General features: G+C 44.6%; 1 protein-coding gene across 8 annotated transcripts in view; it reads left to right on the top strand.

Annotated features, from left to right (window-relative positions):
* RAI14 (retinoic acid induced 14) overlaps positions 1 to 24,072 on the top strand; it is a 132,816-nt gene that overhangs the window by 73,487 nt on the left and 35,257 nt on the right. For all 8 annotated transcript variants that reach the window (XM_006116511.5, XM_006116509.5, XM_006116510.5 and 5 more), the window contains one exon: positions 4,102 to 4,232. In XM_006116511.5, the coding sequence (XP_006116573.2) occupies positions 4,102 to 4,232 (131 nt within the window). The remainder of the gene's footprint in view (positions 1 to 4,101; positions 4,233 to 24,072) is intronic.

The following is a 24,072-nucleotide window of genomic DNA, read 5'->3' as shown; positions in this document are numbered from 1 at the left end:
ACTGTGAACCTGGGATTCAGTGCCTTTTGCATACACTGGTCATAGTGTCTCTGTCACATTAGGGAAAAATTAACTGAAATCAGGAAAAGGCTAAACTGCCTATCATGTTGTGGTTCTAGAGTGGTGACTTGTAGATGACTGAATACTGCCAAACTAATTGCTGGCATATAATCAAATAACACTTCAATTTTAGTTGCTTGCTATAGGTTAACATTTTAACGCGCCCCCCCCCCCCTTTGAACTGATTCTGCAGGATATGATTATATTCTAAATTATTATTGAGCAACATTGTTGCTATATCAAGGTTCATAATGCCAAGGATTTTCAGCAACAGTCATAATCTTAATGTTTTCCTATCGATTAGTCTCCAGTGTTTGAGAACTAGAACTGGTCATTTGAGGACATGAAAAGCACTTAAGAATAGATGCTTTTATCATCTTTTCATGGAAAGGTAGGTTAATGTTTCATGTTGCCAAATTTAAAGGGGAACCATCAATTTTTAAATCTACTCCATTTAAGTATCATTAATGAAGTACTTGAAGGTATTGCTTCTGTCTTTAAGTTCCCATGCCAGTTTTTGTGACTTGACCATCATACCTTCCAATTCTAAAAAAATTTTTCTCCCTGTTGTGTAAAAAATCCACAAAAGCAAGTTAGCGAAACTAGCTGTACAAAAATTGCTGTCAAATATATAAGGAAAACAAACTGAAAAATGGATCTGTTGTTTTAAATCATCTTAGGTGATGGATTTTTTTTAAAAAAAACTACCATTACAAAGAACACAGAAATGTCATTTTTAGGTGGAGTGTTCTTTTAATTATAAACATCCTCAAAACATTTTTCAGCTAGCTTCATTTTAGGCTGTTTGCATAATGTCAAGGCACCCTTTGCCATAGTAACCAATTATTGTTTTAAGTGAGAATACAAATTTTGCTGGTATAACTAATGCTTTAGATTCTACAATAGAGTATGCCACAGCTGAACTATGTATTAAGAGTATAATATGCATGCGATGGACAACCACTTTCTTCCTTTATTTGCTTGCCCCTTCCCTTTGATATACTGCTGTCCTTGGATCCCCTCATTCCAGACTCAGAACCTTCACATACTATGTATGTTTGCCTATTCAAATTGTTCATTCTACTTGTTTTTTTTTTAACCTTCAGTAACTTTTGTAGGTCCTTGACCTGATTCTTTAGTCCCATTAAGAAATTACTTGAACTGTACTTCTGAAAACTTTGACTGCAAGTTCACTCTGTCTCACTAGCATTCCACCCATTCCATTTCTCAGAATGTGTTTTAGTTGCTTTTTATACCCAGAATGTACCTAATTTAGATTAGTGAGAACCCTGACTCATTTTGCACATCTCTAAAGAGAAAACCATCAGTATTTCTGTGGAGAAGAATGAGGCACCATAAATGCCTCTGTCACAGTAGAGCAGCGGTGGGCAATATATATATATTTTTTTAATGGGGAGCCACTCCTAGCATTTTTTAAAGTGGTCAATTAGTGAAAGAGGTGCAGGGCCTGGGATGGAGGTTGAGTGCAGAAGGGAGCTTTGCAGTAAGGGATTGAGGTGCAGGAGAGGGTGTAGGTTCTGGGAGGGAGTTTGGGTGAAAGAGGCAGTTGTGACCTGGGTTAGGGGACTAGAGTGCAGGGGTTTGGGTTGTGATCTTGGGCAAGAGGGAGTTGAGTGACTTGGGGCAGAGGATTGGGATGCAGGATCTTGGAGAGGATATGGGGGCAGAGGGTTGGGGTACTAGAGACAGGCTCTGTTCTGGAGACTTACCTACTTGCCTCTCTGCTAACAGCCTTCTCAAGCAGACTCCCTGCTTTCCTTGCCCCTGCACTGGCTGCAAGGGCCATGTGGTTTTTGAACAGCTACGAGCCTAAGGGGAGAAGACAGAGTACTTTGCAAGCTGCCTGTTGTCAACTGGCCAATGGGATTGTACTGGGGGCAGGAGCAGCTCCTGAAACCGCTCCTCCTGACCCTGGGCTCACAGCTGTTCAAACAGAGCCCTGCAAGTTCTCAATGGCCACTTCTCTCAGCAGTGTGTGGGAGACAGGCAGGGAGTCTGCCTGAGTCTTCGCACTGCATTGGTGAGCCGGATCAGCCAGCTTCATGGGCTGGATCTGGCCTGCGGGGAGGGTATTTTACCCAGGCCTGCAGTAGAGCATTTCATGCCTAAGAGCTTCATATGTTGCAGGTTTTCAAAGAGCCCCCCTATTATGAATTCAGCAACTATCAAAAAGGCACTGATCAGGTTCTTTTGTACCTCCTGCGGGCATTCTTGTTGAAGAGGAGCAGACTGTTGTTGGGAACAACCATCATCTTTTTAAAGAGCCTCCTTGCTGGATGTGTAATGTTAGTGAAAATATGACTTTGACTTCTGTGCAAGCAGAACGCTTTTGGTGGGATGATAGATTAGTGTTCTTCCTTGTTAACCTGTGGAACTCCTTGTCAGAGGATGCGGTGAAGGCTAGAACTTTAACAGGGTTCAAAAAAGAGCTAGATAGAGTCATGGAGGGTTAGGTCCATCAATGGCTATTAGCCAGGATGGGTAGGAATGGTATCCCTAGCCTCTGTTTCTCTGGAGGTGGGTGACAGGGGAGGGATCATGTGAGGATTACCTGTTGTGATCCCTCCCTCTGGGGCATCTGGTATTGGCCACTGTCAGCAGACAGGATATTGGGTTAAATGGACCTTTGGTCTGACCCAGTATGGCTGCTGTTATGCTTTTATATTAGAAGGTGGAAAGGCAGAATTGATTTTTGGAGTAAGTGTGTGTGTGTGTGTGTGTGTGTGTGTGTGTGTGTGTGTGTGTGTCCGCGTGCACCCACTATCTTCCCCATTGACCAACTGGGTCCATAGTTCAGATAGAGAGAATGAGGCACTGTTGCTAAGTGTTTTGTGTAAGTGGTCCTTGTGCCCAAATGTAATCTTAAAGGTGACTGTTTTGTCACTAATTAGAAAAAAGGGCCCTCCACAGAAAGGAGACTGTTGGGTAAAGAGATTAAAATGCCTGGTGATCTTCTCTGATCTGCAGCAATGTTTGGGATTCACTCCAAGGTAGGTCTGGAATACATATCTGAGTTAGAGGCTTAGACCTGTCATATAAATGTAATATAGGTTGCATCTTTATTAAACTGGAACTCTGGTGCCGGACCACAGATATTCCAGGATCAGAGTCCCAGCATGGTGGGGGGCCCCTGTGAGCCCAGCATGATGTAGGGGGCGGGATGTGCCGCCCAGCTGGCCTGCAATGGCAGGACCCAGGAACCTGGGTGTTTGGCTCAGCGGGGGTGGAGGGAGGCGGCGTCTCATCTGGGCTGCAGGGGGAGCCAGGAAGCCTGTTGGGGCTGGCAGTAGAGGGGCCAGAAATGACCTCCACTGGTCTAGCAAAATTCCTCTTCTGGGACCAGTCAGGTCCTGAAGATGCCAGACCAGGGCGGTTTAACCTGTAGAAGTGATTATAATCTGCAAAGGGAGATATCTTTGCCTGTTGGGAGCTGTAGAAAACACTTCACTTTAGAAAGGTTTCTGCAGGCACATGGTGGTATGTGGAAGGGAATTTTGTTTGTTGAATCAGCTACCTCCCAGGTAGTCCTGTCCCATGTATCATATGATTAAAAAGGTAGCTTCTGATAGCTCCAGCACAGCTCTAAAACAGGAACCATGGCCTAGAGAGATGAAGAGAGCTCATATAAACCTCATTTAACTTGGAAGAGGGGCCAAATGGGTTTAGTTCTGCGGTACTGCTTTAGAGAGCAACTCTTGCAGCACTGGCATTCATCTTGAAGTGCTGTGCTGTAGATTGACCGACTGGGATTGAGCTAAAAAATTGCGGTGTGCTGCTTCTCACTAGTTTAAAAAGAAGTCTATCTGATGTGACTTGAACTACTGCTAGCCTTTGAAATCAAACACCATACGATCCATTTTAGTTATTCATAAGCATCTTTATCCAGTGCCAACTCTTCAGTGTGGATTTTGCTTGGCTTTTATGTTTTCTGTGATAGATGGCAAATGTACGTATCGTCATTCAGCGCCCCATGGAAATATTGCGGGCATTGATTTCTCTTAAATTTTTCTTTTGCTGCAGACCAACGAATGGAATAAGAATGATGATCGGCTGCTGCAAGCTGTGGAGAATGGAGATTCAGAGAAAGTGGCTTCACTGCTGGGGAAAAAGGGAGCCAGTGCCATCAAACAGGATAGTGAGGGCAAAACTGCGTAAGTCTATCTACTTTTAAAACTCTCTTTTTCCGTATCTTCAAGGGATGAGGAAAACCGAGACTGTTGGCTCCATGTTTCATTTGCAAACTGGCTTCGGTAGCCTTAATGCAGAACAAATAAGAGTCAGCCTGAAATGGGCCCCTTTTCCATTCCTGCCCCATTACTTGTTAAACATTTTCCTTCTGTTCCAGAGCTGTGTTTACAGTTTGTATTTACAGTTTCAGCCAATTTGGTGACATGAGTCTAGATTGCTGGGCTGATTGACTGCTCCTTTGGGAAGAGACATTAGGCACGTTGGGATATCCAGATTCTATGGCGCAAGCTCCTAACAGGCAGAATGGCATTTCATTAAGCCTTTTTGGGGCTACTTTCCCACCTTGTAGATTTGGATTTGTTATACTGCCGAACTGAAATAGCAGCTGCTTTAGTGAATGAGTGGCTTTGAATTGATAATGATAACAGGGGGTTAAGTTTTACGAAACCTAAAGCACTGGACTTGTCCTTGTGATTTGCAATTGAAAAAGTTGCCTCTGCACAAGAAATCTCTTCATGTGATGGAAATCCCCTTTGCAGTTTCAGTAGAAAAGTTAATATGGCATTTGCTGCTCTCTCCCCAACCTTTTTTTCTCTTTTTCTCTTCTTGGAAAATCTTTCTAAAGGCTTGTCTACACTGGCAAGTTTTGTCACCAAAAACCCCTGTTTGGTGACAAAACACAGAGGTTTTAAATTTTGTCACATTGCAACGAGACAAAAGTCACAAAAATGCCCACTTTTGGTCTCACAAATCTTCCACCTTTGTGAGAGACTCTTGTCCTTCTCCCTCCCTTTACTGTCAACAACCATGCAGTATGAACTACGTGAGGCTTTTTATCAAGTTTATTAAACTCCAGGATGTTTCCTGATTAGCCACTCTGGCCAGCGCTTTGAACTCTGCAGCCACATAAATAGGTAAACAGAAATGAACCCCTCTCCTCTGAAATCCCAGGAAACTTGAAAATATATTTCCACCTGACTGGCTCAGGGTTCTGTGTTCCTCATGGGGACTTCTCAGGGGAACAGGGGTGGCTGTTACTCAAAACACTCTCCTGCTTGGAACACTGCAGAGCTTTTGGATCTTATCAGCATGTGAGATGAAGAATCGGTGTAATCACAATGGCAAGTGACCCATAGGAACTGGGACATATATGGCCACATTTCTTGAGCCCTGTGTGAAAAGGGATATGAGCAAGACGCCCTGCAGTGCAGAGCCAAGATAAAGAAACTCTGGCAGTCATGCCATAAGGTGAAGGAGACACATCCGTGGTCTAGTGCTGCACTCAATGCATGCCATTTTTTTAAAGCACTGAATACAATCCTGAGTGGGGGCCCCACATCCACAGGCAAAGATTGTGTGGATACTTCCCATGGCAGCAGCTTCAGTACAAGTGGACAAGGGTACAGGGCTCGCTGAAGAATCTTCCAGTGTGGCAGGCAGACAGGATCAGGTTGAGTCTCAGCAGCTGGATATGGAGCATGAAGCAAAGGAAGAGACATAGGGTAAGTTGCTATATTGCAGCAGCAGGAGTTGGTGCAAGATGACCGGAGGCTGTGTTTCTGAGAGATCTGTTTTTCCTTCTAGGGTAACAGGAAAAGTGGCCAGTTTTGTTCAGTAAAGTGCATGTTTGAAACATTTCACTATCCTTATCAGGAACAGTACAGTCACGCTATTGGTAATGGTTAGTTTTTCAGACCAAGCCTTGAGAAGGCAGACATACTCTCCCACTGACAGGCTCCATCAACTCAGGAAAAGACCACAACGGATCAGGGAGGACCTAGTAAAGGGTGTTTTGCAACGTTCAACTCTCCAAATTGAAAAGAGAATAAAGTCAGGCCAGGGAGATAAAATTGAGAACAGAAGCCACTGACTACATACTAAAGCTCATGGAAGACTAAACTGAGATGCTGAAGTGTCTAAGATGCAAAGCAAACAGAACCAAAGGCCTCCCTGGCAGCACATGCAAAATTCTGTATCCAGCAATCCTTCCTCTACACCCACACATTCCTTTTCACTGTCAGGTAATGAGGTTTTACTAGCACCCTTCACTTCCCATCAAAGCAGCTGTGACTTTGGCAGCTGGATGTTCACACCATTGTGAGGTTTTCCAATAACCCTTACCCTCCCTTACCAGCAAGCATTCTCCCTGAGGGTACGTCTAGACTACCGCGTTTTGTCGACGGAAGTTTTGTCGACAGATACTGTCGACAATTTGCGTCCAGACACATGGAGTTCTGTCGACAAAGCAAGCCGCTTTGTCGACAGAACTCCGTAGTCTGGACGCAACGTTACAGGCAATAACACCTTCTGTCGACAGAAGGTGTTTTGCCTCGTAAAATGAGGTATACCAGCGTCGACAAAACCGCGGAGTTCTGTAGACGTTATGTCGACAGAACTCCGCGGTAGTGTAGACGCTGGTATTGTTTTGTCGACAAAAGTCCACTTTTGTCGACAAAACTAGGTAGTCTAGACACACCCTAAGTGTGTGACCATGATTGAAAGGGATCAGTAAAGACAACACTGATGCAAGGTTCAGTGAATTTATTTTGCATTACACAACCCACACCAAATGCTCTGGCCCCTGTGGACGTCTGTAGCATCCCTTGGTTTCATGGGATTGCTTTGCTCAGGATGAGTAGTGGAAGGAGATAGGGAAGGAACCCCAAAACACACAAATGTCAGTGCTCCTCCTCATTGTCAAATTGGTTCCTCAGAGCCACCCTTACGTTGATGGCTGCCTCTGAAAGCCTGAGTATCTGGCTGTTCAAACTGTGCGTCCAGGTGCTGTGCCAAAGTGCTCCACCTACAGGCAAACACTTCACGCATACTCTCTTGCAAATTATGTAAGCAACAGCATGTGGCCACCACCCTGGGGATATGATCCTTCCTCAGGTCTAGCTTTTCAGTCTGCAAAAGGCACGTTCAACAACCATGCGGCATCGGCTTAGCCTGCTGACAAACTGCTCCTTACTGCTGTCCGGGTGCCCTATGTAAGGCTTCATAAGCCAGGGCTGTAAGCTCGGTCTCTGAGGATCACTATGGTCATTTCCACACCCCCAATTGTAATTTTGTGGTCTGGAAAGAAAGTCTCTGCCTGCAGCTTTCTGTACTGTTCCTGAAGATGTGTGCATCATGCATTTTTCCAGGCTACCCATTGTTTGTCCGTGAAATGACCATGATGAGCCACAAGTGCCTGAAGCACCATCAAGTACCATCCCTTCCAATGGACTGACTGTGTCAGGGTGGGGTGGTGCTCTAATGGGAATGTGTGTCCCATCTGTTGCCCCGCCACAGTTTGGAAAGCCCATTTCTGCAAAGCCAGCCACTATGTCATCCACGTTTCCCAGAGTCACAGTCCTCCAGCGCAGAATGAGATGTATTGCCCTGCACACTTCTGTAAGTCCTGCCCCAATGATGGATTTTCCCACTCCAAACTGATTTGCAACTGAATGGTAGCAATCAGAAGTGGCCAGCTTCCGCAAAGCAATCGTAACACACATCTCCACTGAGAGAGCAGCGCTTATTTGGGTGTCCTTACTTCACAAGTCAGGCGCAAGCTCAGCACACAGCTCCAGGAAGGTTACTTTATGCATCCTACAGTTCCGTAGCCACTGGTCTTCATCCCGCATGACGGAGCGATCCTACCACTTAGTGCTGGCTTCCCTAGTCTAAAAACGATGTCCTACTCTGCACAGCTGCAATGCCACTTCACTATTGTCCACATCTGAGTCTTCCTCTGACAGTTCAAAAGTAGCTCTGCTGCAGTGTGCGGTGACCTAAGCACATTGAACACAGCATAGGAGAGAAGTCTGGAATCCATGATTTCTCTCAGCAGATGCTGGAGTGCGCAGCAGTTTCAAATGGTGTGAAAGGAAGCCACAAGCCCCAAAAGGGCCATGAAACACAAAGGTGGCTGATGGGACATTTTTCACATTCTGCAAATGCCTTGTGCTACATTGTGCATTCCCATAGTTCCTAGTGACTGACGGTGGTGTCAGGCATTGTGGGACGCATACCCACCTTGCTTTGTTCTTTTTGGCAACGGGGGAGCCAATAACGTGGCCATGCTATGTCAACAGAGGGTGGCAGCTTAAACATGATTTGGTGACTTTCTTTTTGGCAGCTTTTGGGTGTGAACAGCACATTCGTGACCAAAACTTTCCAGTGCAGACATAGCCTAACTTGCTAACAGGAACACAGGATGCTACAATCATAGGATCCCTGTCCCTCAGATCTTTCCATGTGGTGTCACATAGAAAACTGATTTCATGAATAACTTAAGAAACAGCTCACTGCTTGGCATTCCACGGGAGGGAGGCTTTTAAAGATGTGGGTGGGGAGTCATTCTGTCTTGGTAAAAATAGTTTTGTGGTGCCTCTCCCAAGTTCCACAGTACTGCTCCTAGGCTGTGTATATGGCGTCATGCTGTGCTTCCCACTTGGTTTGTTTCAGTTTGCTACATCAGTTCTATTTCTGGTCTGCATACGAGGAAATTTAAATGATGGAAATGACTCATGATGACTTGAGACTTTCTTACTCTAGCAGTCTGTGAGCTCTCGTGTCTTCAAGTGGACTTTTTTCTGCATTCTAATGTGGAACTAACTTGAAGTTGGAAGCACAGTTTAAAACAAAATCATCAAAAGATACAACTGAAGTGCTTCAACAGCTACTTTCATTAGATACGTTTAATGTCCTTTTTTTTTTTTTTTTTTTTTTTTTAACCCGGTCATGAACTAAATAAATTAGACTTTAGTTTATTTTCTGGAATCAACTTTACTATCCACTATAACCTCTTTTCCACTCAGAGCGTCAAACCAGTATTTATTTGGGGGTTTGTTAGTGTTCAGCTGCATTCAGTGTGTTTGAGTTCAGTTCTAGTTCAAGCCATGCCCTCCTCTCCCCCCCCCCCCGCAAAAAAAATTGGTTACCTCTTTGAACTGATTCAAATAAAATTTCAGTCTTAGTGGCAATTAGGGAAAAACAAGAGCTGAAACTTAAAATTGAAACTATTTTTATTTTTGATAGTTGGTTTTCCCTAATGTTTCTTTGTTGTCAAATAAGTGCAGTTCCTTTCATGAACAGTTTGTTTGAGCAAACTAAAATACCATCTTTTAATGCTGGCTGTGTTATGTTGGACCTCTGTGGTGAAAGGATAAATGTGAGTTGCGGATAACTGGAGGGAGGAGCTGCCCCAGGGATAGGTGAGGGGAGGCCTATCCAAGAGGGAGGCAATTACCTTTTACTTTGGGCTTCAAGAGTTAATAACTTTTTGCACCGGGGATTATTCCACCTCTTCTCTCCCTGGTGTGTGTCAGAGATTGTTCATCTGTTTCCTGGAGCCTTTGCTGCCTCATGATGTGCAGGCATCTCCTTGAGACTTCGCTCTCCCTCCCTAATCTTGTGGGTTGACCACCTCCTAGTTTCATTCTGTTCTCCGGATCAGAGGGGAGGCTTTCCTGGTACCAATCACATGTTTGTTTGTTGTTTTTTGTCTCATTTGATAATGAAAGTAAGATCACTGTAGTTTCAATTTAAAAATAATTTAAGCTTAAAAATTCTGAGCCTTTATTTCAATAACACTTTTTTGTTGTTGTTCTGTTCATCTTGAGTAGATGGAATGAAAGTTTTATGGTTCTGGTTCAGTTCTAATTTAAGTAAAACTACCAGCTCAATCCAGTTCTTTTTGTTCAACTTGCCAGGTTCTACTGAAGATTTTTGTGGATTTCAAATACAGTATGGGAGTATGAATCGGATTCTGACACAGTTTTCTTCCCCAGCCCTGGAGGCATAACTGCAAGCTGTCACATTTAGTAACCATGAAGATGCTTGCACTATGTACCACACTAATACTGCAACAATTATGCGATCTTAAATGAATGGAACAAGTATAGACTAATGATTTAAAGATCTGTGTTCTTACAAGTTCATTGTGCACACTTACCTGGCACTTTATTTAAAATATTTATTCAAAGATGTCAGTGAAAAGGAGTGTGTCTGAACAAAGCCAGGTTCATTTACATGGCCTCATTTATAGAGCCCTGCGCAGATCCAAAATATCTGCAACTGCAGAAATGATCCATGGATATCTGCATCCATGCTGCAGATATAAGCAGCTGTCTGCACGCTACAATTGTATCGACTACATGATTAATCAATAAGGGCTGCTCTGCAGAGCCGCAGCAGGGGTAGCTAAGCAGACCCGGCTTGTGCTGGCTCTGGGAGTCACCTGTGTCAGATCTCTGCATTTTAAATGTACTAAGAGCCATGGAGATGGTACTGCGGGGAACTGGCTTTTAAGCCAGCTCTCCCCCCTACCCCCCTCAGCACTGGCTTCTGCTCCCCCTTTGCTGCCTCTCTCTGATAGAAGCAGCAAGGGCAGGGGAGAGCAGCGGGGAAGCGACTAATTGCATCACTAGTTAACTATCCAATAAGCTTCTGCTTATCAGAGAGTCAGCTAGTCTCTTACATCCCTACTTCTAAATTAGTTGTCTCAAAATTTAGAAGAGTGAGGAAGAAAATCTGGATTACTAAACATGGCCCATTTTAGCTCACCCATTAGAAAGTACATTAAAAGTGAAAGGAAACCTAAAATGGCCATTGAAACAGCAGCTCTCCATTTTGAGGAAAAGGGTAGTTGAAAATGTTCTTCTCTGTTCCTTTTTCTCACATCTACTAACTTTTCACCACCCCATAACATAATGGAAGTGAGTTTTATGTTCCTTAATTAACATAAACTGTGCCTGATCTACCGAAAGAAAGGCCAGCAGGGCCCGTTGGCATGTGTCGTCAGACAATTGGTGATCACAGCCATGCTCCAATTCCACGTTGTGCATGAGTTGCATTCTAGCAACAGGTCTGAATCAGACTCCAGCTTAAACCTCGATAGTCCAGGACCTGACTAGTGCTGAACCACAGTATTTGCCCAACCATGGGAGGTCAATATTATCTAGCAGCAATATCAACACTTCCACTGCTTACTGGGCTCTTAGAAGACATTTAGGAATAAATTAGAACTAAATGAACACTGAGAGCCAGGACTGGTGGCTGTAAACAAACTAAGGGACCATGGGAAACTTCGCCACACCAGTGATAAGTGGACATCTAGCTAACTAAAATTATGTTGGACCATGGATAGTGCCGGACCAGAGTGCGTGTGGTCGACAAGATTAACTGACAAGCCTAGGCTTATCAGTTAATCATGTAGCCGACTACATGTTGACATAATGCTAAAGGGGCTACAATCTCCTATTTAGGATGGAATGGAAAGGGGATTAGATATTCCTGCTCTTCTCTAAGTCACCATTTGACACCTTTTCCTGGGAAAATTTGGGTGCAGAGAGCCATGATGAGGCTTAGGTACCACTACTTCAAATGATTGCTTGTGTACATTCCAATATCTGTGCATGCCCTGCGTGTGCAATCATCGGAAGATGATTCCTTAGCACAGTGGTTCTTACAGGTGGTCCGTGGCTCGAGCTCAGTGCCCTCCCCCCCTCCTTTCTGCCACAACGGGGAGCCAACACTGGCAGTCCAGCCTCACGGCCGCCATGCAACCCCAAGGCTGGAGCACCAGCTTTGGCTTCCCGATCAGAGGGGGTGTGCGTGTGTGTGTGTGAAGAAAGCCCCAACCTTTCCCGCCTGACCAGCTCACGGAGGGAGGAAAAGCAAGGGGCTCCATGTGCTGCCACTCCACCAGTGGGGTGGGGGAGAGTGGCAGCATATGGCGCTGCTTGCTCTGCCTCTCTCCACGAGCCGGTCTGGCAGGGAAGGGATGGGCCTTTCTTCATCTTCCTCCCTTCCCCTCCCCTCCACCCCCAATGCCCTCTGAGCGGGAAGCTGGAGCTGGTGCACGCTGCAGTGTGCACTGCCTGGAGGCTTTCCCCACTGCTCCCATTGGCCAGAGTTGTGGCCAGTGGGAGCGGTGGGAGGTTGTGCTTAGGAACGATGGGGGCATGAAGCCAGGTAAGCGCCCCCCCCCATGCCCAGACCCTGCACCCCAGTCTCCTTCATTTTCCCCCCTCAGAGCCCACATGCCCAACCTGCTCCTGCACCCTCCCTCCTGGCCACGCACTGCACTTCCCCTTGCTTTTGCTCCCTCCCCCTGGCTAGACACCCTACTCCTAGCCTGCTCCTGCACCCCACCTCCCATCCAGACCACACATCGTCACCCCTTCAGTATCCCACCTCCTGCGCAGATCCTGCATCCCCATCCCTCTTGCTTGTAGCCTTGTGCCATATACTGAACCCATCATTTTGTCCCAACCCCAGAGCCTAAGGGGATCCACAAAATCCACTAACCCTGGAACCCCAGAAGAATCAATCTGGTCTAAGGGAAGCCCTGAACCTCAGTCCTCCCTGTCCCTCCCCTTCTCCTGGTAGGGCTGGAGTGCCAGAGGAGTGAAGGGTCTCAGTTGGGGTCCACATCAATGAGATTTGGGGATTTTTGGAGGGGGGGGTTGGGTCAGTGGCCCCTGACGTGCCCCAAAAAATTCCCCCTAAATAGAGAAAGAAATCATGGAAACCTTTTGTGTTGGACATAAATTAATATTTTACTTTATTTAAAATGAAGTTTGATAAACTAACATGAGAAGCTAAAGTGCTTAATCTGTTTAATTTAAATAATTTCCTTTTTTACTGGTTAAATTAAACCCTAGCTGCAGCACTCGGGCATAGTTATGTAATTAACAATGAGTTTCCATTAGGAACTGGTGGTCTACAGAAAGGTTTGCATTGAGCCAGGGGGCCATGGGCCAAAAAGTTTGAGAACCTCTACCCTAGTGGTATCTGACCCCTGCTGACGTGACTCCCGCTTCAGTTCCTTCTTTCTGCCAGTGACATTGGTTGAAGCGTCAGACTTCTTGCCTAACAAGTAGCTCTTCCCTAGTGCGTAGATAGAGTTCTTTGTTGTGACGATAGTATGTGTAGGGTCCCATTCAACGGGGCTGCAGCCAGACGTAACTCTAGTGATGGCTGCCTCCGACATGGGATGGGGGTAGGGATGTGAGCGTTTACCTGCGTACATGGTTACTGATGACCTGGGGCTCATCGGTTAACCCTTATGGTTACACACAGCCCTCTCAACTGCCACTTCCGCTTCTGTATCCGGGACAGTGGGGTGGGGAGGCAGGAGATTTGGCTTAAAAGGTGGCACCCCACTAGCACTGGATGAGGGCAGGTGTGAGCGGGTATGTGCAGGGAGACAGCTCCTGCAGAGCCACCTCCCCCCTCATCCCCCCATGCTGCTGTCTCTGAGGCAGCAGGTTGGGGGTGCAGGAGAGAGAGCGGGAGCCAAGAGCCAATACACACAAGGAGCTGGCTCCTGCAAAGGTTCATATCCTGTCACCCCTGCACTGCTGCCTCCCACAAAGGCACCAGTAGGAGTGGGCAGGCGGGAGCTGGTGCCTGTCCCCCCCCCCCCCCCCCTCCCATGCTGCTGCCTCTGATACAGAGGCAGCGGGGGAGGCGGTGCTTTGATAGAGGCAGCAACACATAGCGTAACTGCCACCAGGCACATTTGAACCTGGGACCTCTGAAGCAGAGTATAGGAGCCGCTGCCCTCTGAACTAAAAGCCGGTTGGCTCCCAGCCCATGCTGTAGAGGTCTCTTGATCTTAACTGTTGCTGTGGCCTAGGCACCACTTTCATTGCTCAGTAACCACACTAGGTGTGTGGGTTACAATAGCAGCTGCTGCCCCATGCTGCAGGCTCTGATACAGGGCCAGCAGTGCAGGGTAGCAGCCGGCTCCCTGGGAACTGGGCAGGAGCTTGCATGTTACCTTTGATAGTAACCGATAAACTTAGGCACATGCCTTGGTGCACATAACAAAATTTATTCTATACATTGGTGGAAAAACTTAGGGGGAACGTTGGCCCTCAGCCAGCAATCCCGGGATGATGCAGCGTTGGGCTGTACCGCACTTGGCAATGAATTGAGGTCCAACCCCTTCTCTGTACAGACTGCTGGTAAGTCACATATTGGAATGCACATGAGCAATCACTTGAAGAAGAAAGAATGGTTACTTATCTTTTGTAATTGTTGTTCTTCAAGATGTATTGCTCATGTCCATTTCAGACCCACCCCCCCTCTCCTCTGTTGGACTGTTCCGTCAAGAAGGAACTGAAGTGGGAGTCAGGTCAGCTGGGGTATGTATGCAATGCTGTGACATGTTACCACATGGGGTGCTATAGATGACCTGATGGGTAGCACTAGGGAAAAATCTTCCAATGATCATGCACTCAGCACCCACGTATGTATTGGAATGAACATGAGCAACACATCTCAAATAACAACAGTTACAAAGGTAAGTAACTATTGTGTCCTGCCGAAACCCCTCTGCAAACAATGTTCCCTTTAAAGTTTTCCATCTGTGAGGGGAGTGAGTTTTGTCTTGTGCACCAATATTGATGCCATGTGTGCTTGTTTGGTGGGTGCCATGGTGTGGCACACATCCAATTACTAACAAAAAATATATATATATTTAAATAGTTATGGAAGAAAGCCCCACTTACTGTGCAGATACATTAGCTCCTGGTGCACCTTTTGCCCTGTTACACAGCTAGGCCCTGCCCCAGGCCCCCACTCCTCCCCTCCCCCACTGCTTCCCCCTTCCTTCAGCTGCCCCCAGCCCTCCTGTGAACACTGAGCAGTCCCCACCAGGCTCTCATGTCAGTAGCAAGAGGAGCCCAGCAGCAGCTCCAGCTCCCTTAGATTCCATTACAGCCACAAGCCAGGCCAATAAACCACCCTGAGACAGGCAAAAAAAAAAAAAAATCCTTGATGGCAGCAGCCATCCGGTAGCTCTTTGGCCCCAATTCTGGCAGCAGCCACTGCCCAGCAGCCTTGAAGCCCCAACCCCTGGTGTCGGCCAGTGCCCACCACACAGTCACAGCCCTGGCAGCGGCAACAGTCGCATCCCCCTCCTTTCCTGGGTGCTATGTTTTGGGAAATATGTGGACAAATTGGACAAATCCAGAAGAGAGCAACAGAAATAATTAAAGATTAAGAAAACATGGCCAATGAGAGAAGAGTGAAGAAAAAGGTTTGTTTAACCTGGAAAAGAAAAGACTGAACAAAACAGTTTTCAAGTGCATAAGAGGCTTTTACAAGACGGAATGAAAAATTGTTGCTCTTAACCTGTGAGGCTACAACAAGAAGTAATGGGTTTAAATTGTAGCAAGGGTGATTTAGGTTACACATTAGAGAAAACTTCCTGTAAGGGCGGTTAAGCACTAGAACAAATTACCTTGGGAGATTGTGAAATCTCTGCCCTTGGAGATTTTTCAGAGCAGGTTAGACAAACACCTGATTGGTTTAGTTATTACTTAGTCCTGTCTTGAGTGCAAGGGGCTGGACTAGATGATCTGTCTATTGAGGTACCTTCCAGTTCTACACTTCTGATTTTTCTGGCTGTCTTGTCAATAATACTCAGAGGAGAGAGCTCTCTAGCTGGGTGTTATAATTCATGTGAACCAGGATGCTAATAGCTAGGGATTTAAAATCCTGATTCATCAGGTTAATTGGCTAAAAGTTAGGTTGGCTTAACAATTAACCAGTTAACTGATTAAGCAGGATCTGGGCTGGGGACTGGTCTAGCCTGGCTGGAGATGTTCCCAGCCTATGAGGCTCCTGCCCTCACCCCCTCCCTCCCATGCTGAGGCTGGCTGCCACTTCCAGCCCCACATGGGGTCTGGGCCTGCCTACGATTCCTAGCTCCCAGCCCCCCACCGCAGCAGCCCCTGCCTTCTGGGCATCTTGGCTCTCTGTGGACCGAGGCTGCTCCAGATGCCAAAGCAGCCCTTCTTCGCGGTGGGCCCCCTGTGGGGTTGGAGTGGCCCCCTGCAGGCGGGGAGCTGCTCCAGCCCCCACCAGCTAACTGGATCGAGTTAACCTTTCACATCCTTGATCCTGGCCCAAAAGCTAAACTGGCAGAGTTGGCAACCTGAAGCATATTCTCACCAGCAACTCTACACTGCACCATAATAACTCTTAACTCGGGAACCAATCCATGCAACAAACCTCAGTGCCAACTCTGGCCATACACCAGCAACACCATCACAGGACCTAACCAGATCAGCCATACCATCACTGGTTCATTCTCCTGCACATCTACTAAAATAATATATGCCATCATGTGCCAACAATGCCCCTCTGCTATATACATCGGCCAAACTGGACAGTCACTACGTAAAAGAATAAATGGACACAAATCAGATATTAGGAATGGCAACATACCAAAACCTGTAAGGGAACACTTCAGTCTCCCTGGATACACAATTGCAGATCTAAAGGTAGCCATCCTGCAGCAAAAAAACTTCAGGACCAGACTTCAAAGAGAAACTGCTGAGCTACAGTTCATCTTCAAGTTTGACACAATCAACACAGTCTATTAAACAAAGACTGTGAATGGCTAGCTAACTACAAAAGCTAAACAAAGACTGTGAATGGCTAGCTAACTTCTCCTCTCTTAGTATTCACACCTCCAGATCAGCTACTAGAAGTGGGCTTCATCCTCCCTGATTGGATCCACCTCATCATCTCTAGCCTGATCCTGGCCTGCATATTTATACTTGCCTCTGAAAATTTCTACTACATGCATCTGACAAAGTGGGTCTTTGCCTATGAAAGCTTATGTTCCAACACTTTGCTTAGTCTATAAGGTGCAGCAGGACTCCTCGCCGCTTTTGCGGATTCAGACTAACATGGCTACCCCTCTGATTATTGCCAGTAGTTTTCTTTTTAAAACACAGTTCTGCTTGTCTATATGATTTCTTGAAGGATATGCAAATTTTTAACAAAATGAAGTGCCCCTGTTGTGTTTTTATACTTATTGAAACTGTTCTTTATTATCTAAAGGGAACCTTGAATGTAGACTGAACATGCTATCGCCATAATAATTTCCAGTTTGAGGGGGAAAAAGATTGTTGCAGTGAAAACCAGCTTAGGTAAATGGATGAAGACCTTGGAATAGTTAGTACTTGTGACGTGTTAGAGAAAATCCTAAAGCTACTTCTCTTTCAATAGGATATAACAGTTTTACATTTTAAAGTAGCATACCTTTTTCTTGACTTCCTGTAAATTGACTGCATCCATTAACAGTGTTAACAAGTAATTTTCAGCAAATGGTATCTTAATCTTCTTATGCCCTTTCCTAACTCATAATTTATGGTATATGAATGTGTAAAAGTGTGTCAAAATCAAGCAAGCATCTACACAAATGCATTTAAGAGGGGAAAACTTTCTAAGTTTTAGAAATTTACATTGAACTTAAGTGTGGTGGCCACTTTTGAAGACCTGAAAACCTAGTCACGCAGAATTTATTTTACTCTGCATTATGAGCTGCCTCTTCTCCTCCCCCTTCCCCCTCCCAAAAAAATAAAAAAGAAGCTATCTTTAACAAGGACTAAACTTTAACTTTATCCAACTTGCTCTGAGCACTGAGAGACTCCAGTGCAGAAGTCTTTCATACACCTTGCACCTTGTAGATTACAGGTAGCATTCTGAAGGTGTCAATAATAAATATGTATTTTTCCTACAGATACTAAGCTGCCTGTTTTGGTTTATTGTTTTTTTCACTTCTGGATCATATATTAACAGCTTTGTATAATCTGTTCCACGTTTTTGTCAGATAATAATTATCATACTTTTCTGAGGTGCATGTCTTTCTCTAAGCCTGTTCCAATAGAATAGTTAAGCCACCCCTGACCCCACTTGCATAGGATCAGATGGTTAATGTTCTGCTTCAAGCCTATGCCTAAGCATATGGATTTTGGTATGAAACAACACCATTTTAAAATGTTGTTAAAAATGTTTCCAAAGGCTAACACAGCCAAATATACTGTACCTGCAGATTTTAATTACACCAACGGGGTGCCCCTTGCTTACTGTTCTAATATAGGGCACCAGACACCTGGAAGGGAGCAACATGCAGTAGTCTTTATTTTTGAAGGTTTCTGACTTGCTAAAATAAAGTCCATGGGCAGTAGGCAAAACTGTGATTATTCATTTACCTGGTTTGCATTTCTTTAAGTGCTTTACGCTAGCTTCTTCAGGTTTTTTTTTTTCTTCAATGTCAGAATCTCAATTGGAAATAAATAGGAGTTCTAAACTGTCTCTCTTTACTTGCACAACACCCAAATCCATTCGGCTTCATCTCAGAAAGGTTGGATAACGTGCTGTCTTTGATAAGAAGTGATCTTACACTATAAAGTGTAAAATAGAACAGTACCTTGGAAAATAGAACAGTACCTTTATATTTATCAACTCTGTTCTCATAACATCATAGAATCCTAGGGTTGGAAGAGATGTCAGGAGGTTATCAAGTCCAACCCCCTGCTAAAAGCAGGACCAATCACAACTAAATCATCCCAGCCAGGGCTTTCCCAAGCTAGGACTTAAAAAACCTCTAGGGATGGAGATTCCACCACCTCCCTAGATAATGCGTTCCAGTGCTTCACCACCCTCCTAGTGAAATAATTTTCCCTAATAACCCACCTAGACCTCCCCCACTGCCACTTAAAACCGTTGCTCCTCGTTCTGTCATCTGGCCCCACTGAGAATAGCCTCTCTCCATCCTCTTTGGAACCCCCCCTTCAGGCAATTGAAGGCTGCTATCAAATCCCCTCTCACTCATCTGTAAACTAAATAAGCCCAAATCCCTCTGCTTCTCCTCATAAATCCTGTGCTCCAGCCCCCTAATTATTTTTGATGTCCTCTGTTGGACTTTTTTCCATGCATCCATGTTCTTTCTGTAGTGGAGGGCCCAGAAGTGGATACAGTACTCAGATGTGGCCTCACCAGTGCTGAATAAAGAGGAATAATCACTTCCCTAGATCTGCTTTGAGACATTAAGTTTTAAGACTGTACTGAAGCAACCAAACTTGTCATGCAGCAGTCTGGACAAATATTTACTCGAGGTAATTTTACCCAGCCCTTTTTTTTTTTTTTTAGTACTCTTTTCTGTGCAAATAGCCAGAGTTGGTATTTAAAAAAATTATAGATGTCTCTAAACTGTTGCTTTAAGTCTGAAGCATTTGAAGTTTAAAAGCCCAAAACATATTAAACATGTCCTGTTCTTTAAGCTACCATATAAGAATACATGTTCTTAAGATGCCTAACTAAAACTCAAATAAGGACATCCCTGTTTTTTCAGTTCTGTTTGCATCAGATTCAGTTCCAAACAGTTTATTTTGTATCAAAATCCATTTTAGATTAATTTTCTACCCAGTGGTTCTTACCCTTTTCTTCCCTCCTCCCCCCCCCCCCCCCCATAATTCCATGACCCCATGTTACAATAGAATGGTTTGGGATTCCCCTTTCATAAGCTCAGAACGTCTTTCTATTTCATCATAAACAAGAGCAGGATGTGACATCTTGGACGCATTGCATTCATGACCACCATGAGGGTGGTGGTGCCTTCCTACTTTGAGAACCTGTGTGTTTATTGTTTGATGTACCACTCTTCTAAAAAATTGTTTTGAAGTTGGGAGGATGGAACATCAAGATTACATACTATAGTTTGGAAACTCCTGTGCTTCGAGGATTGAGTACTGCAAAAGCTAAGTACTGGTCTCTGAGCTATATATATAGAGAGAGAAAGACAGACATATGCAATTTATGTCTCTGAAAAAGCATAACCAGAAGAAAGAACATTCTGTTTGGTGTAAAGGTGAACAGAAACTCAACATTGTAAACATTTTTTAAGATGTGTTCACCCTGATGATTATTGAATTATAACCCCCTTGCAACTCTTGTAGTGCCAAAGAATAAAACCAGTGTTTCAAAACTGCAGCTGTTTAATTCCTAACAGATTTCCTCTTCTGTTCTGAACCCTGCTGCTAGACTTCAAGAGATTCTAGGACTCTAGTGACAGTGTTGTAATCAAATGACTTTAAAATGATAATCTGCCACACAACTTCAGTTCATCAGCAAGTTTGATCTCTTGGTCTTATTTAATAGTAAACGTGTAGGAAGTTTTCCAATCTCAGACTTGAAATGGGAGTCAACATTAAAGTGCTAACAAATCCTGCCCAAAAAGCATCATGTAAAAATGAGATTGTTGGACCATAAGTAGAAAGAAAAATAAGGCTTTTGGATCCCCCAAATCTCTCAACAGCAGCTGGGAGGTTATTTTTGCTGAAATTGAGGGCTAATATTAGGAGCCTATGGCCTGCCAGCTCCTGCACTGTCTGACCATTCCCAGCCTCCATTAAGAAAACGGCCCTTCAGCAAGCTCTCCTTTATTAATTTCTTATACCTTGATGTGATTGAAACGGAATTCTTCATGCACAAGGCACAGGTGGGAGGTGGTATAAGCAAACAGTTCTCTTGAGACATTCCAAATTACTTCCTACTGTTGGAAAGGTGTGTAGGGCTTTCACTGAAGAGAGTTGCACTTCCTTGGAGTGCTTTAGTCCTGCTCCCTCGTAAGGTTAGGGGCATCACTGGAGTTCTAGAAAAACCAGTTCCTGAGGCAGCTCACTGAGTCCCGGGTGGATACTGACTTCTTGTGTTGAGAATTGAGAGCAATTTTTAATTGGGGTTGAGAGCTTTGGTAGATGTTCTTGCCAAACTTTATCAAGGTTGTCCCTGTGAATACCAGGAATAAACTCTAGACTGGAGCTGCGAGACTATTCAGTGTTCCTGCCAACTACCCGACATCTTGTACAGATCTGAGGCTGTCCAGCACTGGGGTACACTCTAGAAATGATTAGCGCTGGTGGAAAGCAAGTCAAGTTAGGCATTATATTGAAATTACATGAGACTTGAGCCCCCATTTCCCATAGGCCCCATTGAAAATCCCCGCTTAAAAACTCACATCATAAAAGACAATGAACAAAAGCAAACACCTGTCTCTATTTAGAAGCATAAGCGTGTTATAACTATGACACTGTGTGTTATACCTACTGGATAGACAGCACTATTGCAGCAGCAGAGCTTCTGCTGCCCCTGGGGGAGGGAGGGATTACTGTTCTATGCCAGCAGGAAACGCTCTCCCACTTTTTTTTATAAGTAGCATCTTCACTCAGGTGGTACAGTGGTGCAGCTCCTGGGCACAGCTGTAACATTGTAAGTGTAGAGCAGGGGTGGGGAACCTAGGCCCAGGGGCTGGATGAGGCCCCTGGCTTGTCTGGATCCAGCCCCCAAGGCTCAAGATTTTTCCCTCTCCCCCCTGAAGTGCGGAGCCTGTGCTGGTGCTCCAGCCCCCCTGACCCTTTACCATGGGACATAATATCAACTAGCCTGGGCTACCCTTGGCTCTGGTGTGAGGGGAATGTGGGGAGTGTCTTTCTCCTTTTCAGTTACGGGCCACATCAGTGAGGGTTTCTGGGTTTTTTGCTTCTCACTTGTGTGTGGCCCGTGATTGCTTTTTCTGTGGGTCAGCGGCCCCCGACTCAAAAAAGGTTCCTTATCCCTGGTGCAGACAACCCCTTAGTTTTACTTTCCTGTGACACTTGGAAGGAAAAATAATTGGCAACTGGTTGTATAAGTGGGGTCTGCTTTTGGTGGACAAAAGTCCACCCTCACTGTTGCTTATTACAGAGGGGGATGAGTTTCGGAGTTGACACTAACATAACTGCTTTGTCTTCACAGCTTCAGCTTATCTATCAAGTGACAGAATAGCAGTGCGCTAACATAACTGAAGTTAGCATAGCTCTTGTAGCCCTTTTTTATTTCTGAAATATTTACAGCAACAGTACAGCTGGTAAAAGAAGCCCAGAACAAACACTGTTTAATTTCATTTGTTAACTTCACTGATGGAATACTTTTTAAAATAAATATTTAAAATTCATGAGATACTGTTCCATCAATTTATAAAGGTGCTTGAGATGCCTAATCTGAAGGCTGAAACCCCATTTTAAGAAATGTTCCTTAACTGTTCTTCAAAAGTTCTGTTGTATGCACGTTGTGCCCATTATGAAGTGTCTGCTCTTTATGAAAAGGCCACATTTATCAAATGCACTCTTGAGAAGAAATGCAGTGAATACACTGTGAAATTATGGCCTTTGCTGTAATAAATATTTACAATGCCATGTGTAGATTTCTATTCTGCAGCTAACTTGCATTCTGTTTTGCAAACTGAAGTCTAATGGACTTCTGCTCAAACCTCACTTAGGCTATGTCTGTTCTGCAGCCTTCTTCCGCAAAAGCTTATGCAACTGAAGCACGGAGTAGAATATCGCCACGTTTCATTTGCATAATTAATTAGCAGCCATTTTGGCATAAGAGGCTTTTGTGCAAAAACCCCCTCTTGCACAAGAGCCGTTCTTCCTGGAAAAATGAGGAAGAACGGCTCTTGTGTAAGAGGGGGTTTTTGTGCAAAAAGGAGCCATCTACACAGCTCCTTTTTGCTCAAAAGCCTCTTGTGCAAAAATGACTGCTAACTAGTTATGCAAATGAAGTGTGACAATATTCCACTCCACAGTACTTTGCATAAGCTTTTGCGGAAGAAGGCTGCAGTATAGACGTAGCCTTAGAGTCCCCTCCTGCTTTCACTTTTAACTTAGATCATTTAAACAGAGGGGCCTCTGTAGTGAGGGAAGTGCATGCTTTTTGGAGTTTATCTGCAATAAAACAATTTTTGTAGGAGCTGAAAAATTGTAAGAACAGGTGACAGACAGATCTCTGTGCTGCCTGGAGTGTGGAACGTGCTCCCCTCCCCCGGCAGCCCTCAGAGCTGCACACAGCACACTGCATGGGGCTCTGGTGGCGATTTAAAGGGCCTGGTGCTCCAGCAGCAGCTGCTGCTGCAGTAGCAGTGATGGCAGCTGGAAGTCCTGGGTCCCTTTGACTCACCAGGCGTGGGGCAGTTATTCCTCCCACTCCCCTTGGTGGCCCTGAGTAGGAGGGGGTATGTGGGGTTCATGTATTTTAATTTGTTTTGCACTAATAAACCAGCAGGTTCTATATGATTGCAGTATTTAGCATATTAAAGATCAGAAGGAGTCTATTAATAAAGATGCAGGAATTGCTCCCGTAAATGGTGTTATTGAAAGTGACTGCTCACTGGCCTGGTATTGTGTGATGCTGACAGGATTCCATAAAGACTAAACATGACAGAATTTCTTCAGCAGTTAAAATAACTGGCCATTTTTAAGGCGTATGTCTTCTTAGAGGTGCTTCTGCTCTAGACATGCACTCTGAGGAAGATTCATTGGCATTAACTGTGAAATTTCCAGTTTTAAAATTTTTAAAGTTCTGGATTTAGCAAAACAGAAACAGAGCTGGTTTGCACAATAAAGTGATGTATGTGTATATGAAGCAAGTAAGGTGTATGTGAACTATCACAGTTTGGTAAAGGTATCAGATTTCAGGCTCTTAAAGAATATTTCTGTTTTGGAAACTGTATTATTTAAACAAGGATACAGTAAGAAGCTTGTTAGTGTCAAATAAACTTTACCTATCAAGTAACTTTTTAAACTTTGGTGCCTTCAGGATTTTGATCAGTTGTATTGATTTCTGAAATAGTTTGGTTTCAGAATTCCATTATTATTGAAATTCAGTTTGCACGGTAGACTGCAGTGCTCCACAGCCTGAAAAATGGATAAATCCTTCCTTATTTTAAGAGATTTTACAAAAGCATGTTTCCTTGAAAGGGTTTAGTGTGGATTAGTAAGAGAAAGTACTTCTTCATTCTGTATCCCTTCACGCTTTGAGTTTTCTTTTGTCACCATGGGAGTTGCCAATGGTTTTGTCCATCACATGTCTGGGTTCGAATCAAGATGAGTCAAACACTATTTGTTTAGGGTACTTTATATACTTGAGGACTGGTGATGAGATATTAGATGGGGAGGGCTCTGGGTTACC

Source organism: Pelodiscus sinensis, chromosome 6, assembly GCF_052426305.1.
Source record: "Pelodiscus sinensis isolate ZL-2025 chromosome 6, ASM5242630v1, whole genome shotgun sequence".
Lineage (NCBI taxonomy): Eukaryota > Metazoa > Chordata > Testudines > Trionychidae > Pelodiscus > Pelodiscus sinensis.
The sequence above is the reverse complement of the archived record's forward strand: the minus strand, read 5'-3'. Positions and strand labels throughout refer to the sequence as shown.